The sequence below is a fragment of the Perkinsus marinus genome, assembly GCF_000006405.1.
Source record: "Perkinsus marinus ATCC 50983 genomic scaffold scf_1104296971434, whole genome shotgun sequence".
NCBI classification, from domain to species: domain Eukaryota; phylum Perkinsozoa; order Perkinsida; family Perkinsidae; genus Perkinsus; species Perkinsus marinus.
This window is the reverse complement of record NW_003202100.1, coordinates 1-6433: the sequence shown is the minus strand read 5'-3', so window position 1 is coordinate 6433 and position 6433 is coordinate 1. Positions and strand designations below refer to the sequence as shown.

General features: G+C 49.5%; 2 protein-coding genes across 2 annotated transcripts in view; both read right to left on the bottom strand.

Moving 5' to 3' along the window:
• Positions 1-120, bottom strand: part of Pmar_PMAR010868 (conserved hypothetical protein) — a gene marked incomplete at both ends in the record, with an annotated part of 682 nt that extends 562 nt beyond the window's left edge. Inside the window, one exon of the mRNA XM_002766843.1 lies at positions 43-120. Coding sequence (XP_002766889.1) covers positions 43-120 — 78 coding nt within the window. The remainder of the gene's footprint in view (positions 1-42) is intronic.
• A 560-nt stretch (positions 121-680) lies between these two features.
• Positions 681-6401, bottom strand: Pmar_PMAR010867 (RNA polymerase beta subunit, putative; the record flags this gene model as incomplete). Its single annotated transcript, XM_002766842.1, has 32 exons — positions 681-798; positions 851-947; positions 1011-1150; positions 1198-1264; positions 1313-1434; positions 1484-1622; positions 1669-1823; positions 1875-1935; positions 1982-2066; positions 2110-2206; positions 2259-2393; positions 2440-2553; positions 2606-2753; positions 2807-2892; positions 2940-3011; positions 3069-3194; positions 3241-3363; positions 3411-3522; positions 3566-3632; positions 3682-3796; positions 4034-4103; positions 4150-4256; positions 4310-4442; positions 4674-4760; positions 4815-4879; positions 4937-5099; positions 5149-5258; positions 5403-5517; positions 5565-5698; positions 5765-5836; positions 6063-6320; positions 6348-6401. The coding sequence occupies 32 exons, from the start codon at positions 6399-6401 to the stop codon at positions 712-714; spliced, it is 3516 nt and encodes a 1171-aa protein (XP_002766888.1). The 3' UTR covers positions 681-711.
• Between the last annotated feature and the right edge of the window lie 32 nt (positions 6402-6433).

Below are 6433 nucleotides of genomic sequence, written 5' to 3'. Positions count from 1 at the left end.
TCTTCCGTGGGAGCGAAGAGAACATATCGTTGTAAATTACACCAACCACGTAACAGAATTATGGACTCGCTGGTTTCGCAGTCTAGGATCCATGCTAGTCCGGAGACCAGTGGGACACATGATGACCCAGAATCTTCCCAACCTTCGACTTCTGGGTCTCAAATGTTGTTGGTAGTAGTAAATATCACCTAGCAGTGTAATAATACGTGATAACCGACTTGCAATCATTGAAGAGCAATCTATGTAGTCAACGAGCAAAACCGCAAGCTCGAATGATTGCTATGCAGGTGAGGGTTCGAGGTCCAACACCGAGAGCTCGGCTCACTCAGAAAAGCATTAGTTCAGGAAGTTGAGCAGTTTCACCGTATGAATTTGCCTATCTATCTAGACAGACAATGTTGCGCATGCGGGGAGGTCATCTTCAGTCAAGATATTTTCTTCCTTTCCGACTAGTGGTTAGACACACAGTCACCACCATGAGTGTTAGATGCTCATTGGTGCGAGTATTCGCGTTGTGTCGTATGGAACGAACCTCCGGAAATTATGAAGAAGCTCGTTGGAGTGTCCTGTCTTCTAATCCATCGTTTCGTCGTTGTTTCACATACCCTCACAATTTGTGAGTCACAAGTTAACACCACAAACTGTTTAGTGAGAAATGTGTCAACGGGTAAACAATGGCAGCATTTCCCGATGGGGACGTATTATCGCTCATCAAGCCACCTTCAGTACAAGCTTGGGCATGATGGACATCGTCATCAACTCTTGGAACAGCAGCTTGCACGCATATGGTATATGAACCTACCACCGAAAACAGCAGTAAAATGACAACGACAAACCAAGTAGCTGTTACCTGTGATATCGTCGAGTTCTTGCACGCCCTGCATTCGTAGTGATTCTTATACAAGTTCGCGATCGCAAACATACCACAGTTATCACATACGTGAACCCTGAATGACCGAGAATTTACCCACCACCACGAAAACCGTCTCAAAAATGAGTATTGAAATCACCTGTAAGCATCCGAAATATCAAAGAGTCTCTCCTTGAGGAACTTGGCCGCTCCGTGACTAATCATGCAATCACGTTCCATCTCTCCAAATCGCAGACCGCCCTCTCGTCCACGACCCTCCATAGGCTGTCGTGTGAGCATCTGCATTGCACACATCACCAACTGTCTCAGACAAGAACCGAGCCAACCTGCATGGGCCCCCGAGCTCTTGAATGAATCTTGTCTTCAACCATATGCTTCAGTCGCTGATAATACCTGACAACCACAACTCACATCCTAACACTGTCGAACCTCCCGCCTCACGTTGGACCGATGAATATCTTCGCTGGTAGCCGTAGACCAGTATGGCCGTTGTACATAACCTCTCGGCCCTGTCTCTGGAAGCCCAACTCATGCAACCGCGCCATGATCTCATGAACAGTAACCTGCAAGGATCATCCATACCCGCGCACGGTCCGGCTGTGTCCAACTCACTTGGGAAAATGGTGTGGCATCACCCTCTTCTCCACTAAGTAGTCCAACCTTCCCGAGCAAACACTCGACAAGATGACCAATAGTCATTCGAGAGGGCACAGCATGAGGGTTCATAATGATATCAGGGACCACTCCAAACCTGCGACCAATGATAGTAATGTCGATGGGAGCCCCGACCTTCCTACTGTGTGAAGGGCATGTCTTCTTGTCTGTAGGAAATACCCATGGTACCCTTCTGACCGTGTCGAGAGGCGAACTTGTCACCAATGGTTGGCACCCTCAACGTCCTCACACGGATCTTCGTGAACTTGTGACCACGAGCATTCACAGACAACATAACCTAACAGGAATAATCACGTGCACTGCGCGAGACACGCTAGTAGCTGATGACCTGATCCACAACACCATTATCAGCGCCCTTGAGGGCCACTGAACAATCGCGTTCAGTATACCTGTGAGCACACAAATAGATCACCTACACCAAGGCGCCATTCTTACTTCTGGATGCGACCTTCCTCATCTGTCTGATTAGGAATAGGCGATACCTTCCCTATAAGAATATCATCACCATGAACTCGTGTACCTACGACCAACATGTCCACCTACGTTATATCTCGCATGCTCACCAGGATTGATAAGACCATCATTATCCAGCTTAGAGTAGTCACCTCTCTTCATAGCGTACGTCTTGGACCAAGACGGAGCACGGAATTCCTCAACGACCTGCGGACGAAGGCCACTTACTCCTTCCCAACCAATGACTTTGACCGCCCACCTGAGCTCCCTGCCGCTTCTCATCAGCCATATAGCTCTTGAAGTGAACCGATCTCATGAAGCCTCGATCGATCGAAGAGGCGTTCATGATAAGGGAATCTTCCTGGTTGTATCCCGAGTAAGTCATAATAGCGACCTAAACACCAACACCTATTCCCAGCCTGACCTCAGCAGCCGCCTACGATAGCGTTGTTGCCGGCGGGCAGTTCTCTGAACCTCAAATACTCCATCGCTCGCGTGCCCACCAAGGGCTTTTGAGGATAGTTCAACACATGCGCCATAGTGTCGATACGCATCTGAAAATACGACCCTCAACAATTTAAGAACAACCAGGCTCCAGCTCCGCACGTTGAAGTTGGTCGCATACACTCCCATAGCCTGCTTCCCCATAGCACTCTGATAAGTGTTACGAGGACTCTGGTTATGATCAGGGAAGGGAATAATCGAGGCACATACACCCAGGATCAACGATGGGTGGATCTCACAGTGGGTATACCTGAACACCACATCAAGTGCGCCCTAGGGGGCATCCATCACCAAGACACCTACGTATGGCAATAGCTGCTAGCCTTGCTCTTCCTCCTCTGTGCATTGCGTAGATCATCCACGAACATTGCCACCATACACGTCTCCTCCTGAACATACAGTGACCGCCCCGTTGGACAACACACGAGGGGCTCACTTCCTCAGCATCAATGTACTCAACCAGACCCTCCTCCACCAGCATGTCCCACCCACCGTGCTCATTGTTCAGCTACAACAAAGAAGGATCATCAACACATCCTTAAGAGTCGCCAATTCCCAGTCTTACCAGCATGCGTCGTAATGCTTCCACATGTTCCCTTTTAATACACAGCTTTTGACTAGGAGGCGGTTGAACAACATACAATGGTCGACAGGCACGCCCACCGTCAGTGAAGATTCGCAACTCGTTCGCCTACAGTAAGACGATCCACACCCCTACCATCAACCATCAACCTCACCTGGAGATCACGAATAATAGACACTTCAGGATCGATATCCCTCTTCCTCCTCAAGTCACGCAACGTCTCACACAACATCGTTGCGTCTGCGTGCATGCCCACCCATTGCCCATTCAAGAAGACCTAAAACCACAGCAGCTACACCACAGGACCACTACCAGTCCTCCCACCTTAGTCATATGCTTAATCTGACTCGGATTGATCTCATCCAGGTTCTCCAGACCCCACTCGTTAAGGAAGTCATACACTACGTTGGGGAGACTCCCAACCGTGATGGTACACCTAAACCCTCAACTACCCAGAAACATCACCAAACCCTCTTTACATTAACGCAATGTTCTTCACCAACCCAACCGCCTGCCCTTCTGGGGTCTCAGCAGGACAGATCATACCTAAGTCCCATCACTACCAGCCGGTCCTTCTGATCCTCTCAGCACTCACCCCAATGAGTATTGTGCAACTGCCGAGGCTTAGCCAGCTTTCCACTACGCTCCAAGGGAGTGTTCATACGCCTTAGATGGGACATGGTCGACATGAAGGTAAGTCGATTTAACACCTGAGATCAATACCAGCTATTGCGCAAGTTATGGTCACAACTCTAAGACCCAACACGTTATTACAAAGCGCCTCACATACGCTTACTCGTAAATCAGGAGAAAGCGCGTGTGAGGCGGTCACCACACACAATGAGAAGGGACAGATATGACTCGTGACTATGACGCATAATCAGAGATCTTGACCATCCCCCCGACATTAATTCTATACCATTTACACGACCTCCTTTCCTCCCTACCTGGCTCACTCCTGTCCGCACTGATTTACCAGACTTATCAATACCCCAGTTACCAGTAGCCAATTGATACCTGACCACTTCTCCTACCACTACTCCAACAACAGATCTCTCATCACCTCAGCCCATCTGTAATGCTCGAGGCGCTTCGTATCGCAGAGTTGAGATCAAAGTGCCGACCACTATCCACTTGACGCTGCAGGATCCTCTTACTGTCTTGGACCAACTACAGTTCATAACTGCACCCCTACCACCAACCAGTTCTGCCAGAAGCATCACCTTCCTGAAGAGCTGTGCAAAGCTAGCCGCCATGAGTGGCCCTGCCATGTCCATCCTCTTCTTTCCGAAGTGATCCCTGTCATCCTCGGCAATCCTACCCAGCTGGCCCAACAGCAACCGATGGACCATGTACCTACATATGAGAACCACTCAAGAGACAAGAAGACTTGTCCCATAGTGAAAGCATGACGAGGCCTAACCCAAGGAGCAGGTCGCTTATCTATTCACTCTATCGTAAAAGATACAAACAGACTGTACTGCGCCGTGCTAATATAATGGACGAAGGATGCCAATCGGAAATGCTACTACTACTACCATCACAAGCGTGATTCGTAACGGCCAAACTCAGTGTCTAGAAGCCTACCCGATGAAATAGGCCTTCCTCGGCTCACAGTACTGTTTGACACCGAGATGAGGCAGCAGCTCTTTCTGCAGCAGCTCCTTAGCGTATCTATTATATACATTGAGTAACCCGACTACCATCACCATCACAACCCGTCCCTACTGTATACGACCACTCTTCGATGTCCCAATAGTTGGCCCTCTTTTAGCGATGAAGTCCAAGGCAACCTGCCACCAGGCATCATATCCAACAGCCACCAGCATCATCATGATCATCACTATTACCTCCTGACTCATGATCGGCATCGCCTCTTCTATACTAGGCCTCAATAAGAACATCATCTGTGTATCGGAAAAGTCATAGACGATTCTTTCAATAACCTCACGGTCCGATACGCAGCCCAGGGCTCGGAAGAGAATAACCACAGGGATGTCCGCGTTGATATACCTAATATCGTACATGGCAAGAAGCCGACCCAAGGGGAGGCCCATCCTACGGCATTGAGCAGACGATCTGTCCTCTAGCCGCACTCCTCCCTCCCAGATTGGCCAACATCTTCACCGAGAACCCACTTGTGCTGAGCATACCCTCAGCCTGGGACCGAATCTGATAATGAGACGGTCATCGACTAAATCACTAACTTCGCCCACTAGCGCTGCACTTCAGCACATGAGAACTATCATGAGGTTCACCAAGCCATATCCGTCATTCTCATCGCTCTTCAAACGTCCCGTCTAGGGATAGTATTACCTCACATATCCACGTATACTTCGCTGGCTGCTTCTTCTGGAAGCAATACACAAAGTTATTGGCCATCCTCTCCATCGCAATTAGCACTTTCTCTGACCCATTGATGATAAAGTACCTGTATGGGCCCACTACCCTGAACGCCCTGAGACCCCCACACACTACCCTCCCTGATCGAACACGCACTCTCCCATCTCGACCAAGCCTCGCTCCGTCTGGTTCTTAAGCCAACAGTACTCCGACTTTAGCATCATCGGTATCCGCCCAATGAGAATTTTACTGTACGAGTCCTCGGATATCTACCAACACACTGGTCCAAAGGGAGCAATGGTGTTCACACAACCAAGTGGACCCAAGAACACTACCAGTTGCTTCTCAGAGTTCGGATCATCCGGATCCGCTAAGGCGTAGGTTGTCTGCGTTACATTGACATAAACCTGAGAGCCGCATCAGCATCACCAACCCGGAATATATCGACAATCTAATGGTGGAGAACGCTATATCTAAAAAACTGTCATCTACTACAAGAGCCTCCATCCGAGATCAGGAAGGATGGGAGAGCTCCTGTCAGTGCTTTCTGCAATGCATAAGCCTAATCCCACGCCCCCCCCCCCAGAAGCTCGCAAGCAACCAAGTCAAACCCTTTCGACGACCGAGCATTACCGGACTGCTGTACGTGAGGTTCCTCAGCCGCGCCTGGTTAGGGGTCAGACTGGTCATAGCTCCATCCACCTCCTCCACTGTGGGCTTGTTCAACGATAGCTGACCAAACTCTACAGGGAAAGAGGAGTCCATATATACCCCCGGCCCTTCCCTCCCCAACCTACTCAGCTCATACACATATCCAACATTCTGCTGCATCTGCTGCTGCTTGGATGTATTGGGATCATACTGAGACAGACCGTTGAGGCGGCAAACAGGCTAACAACCACAGAACTCATAACCCACCTGGTTCTGTGGTATGATGGTGATAGGGGGGCATTCATCAACGATTTCCTGCATCTTATAGGTCACGAAGTCATCGAATGAGCCCA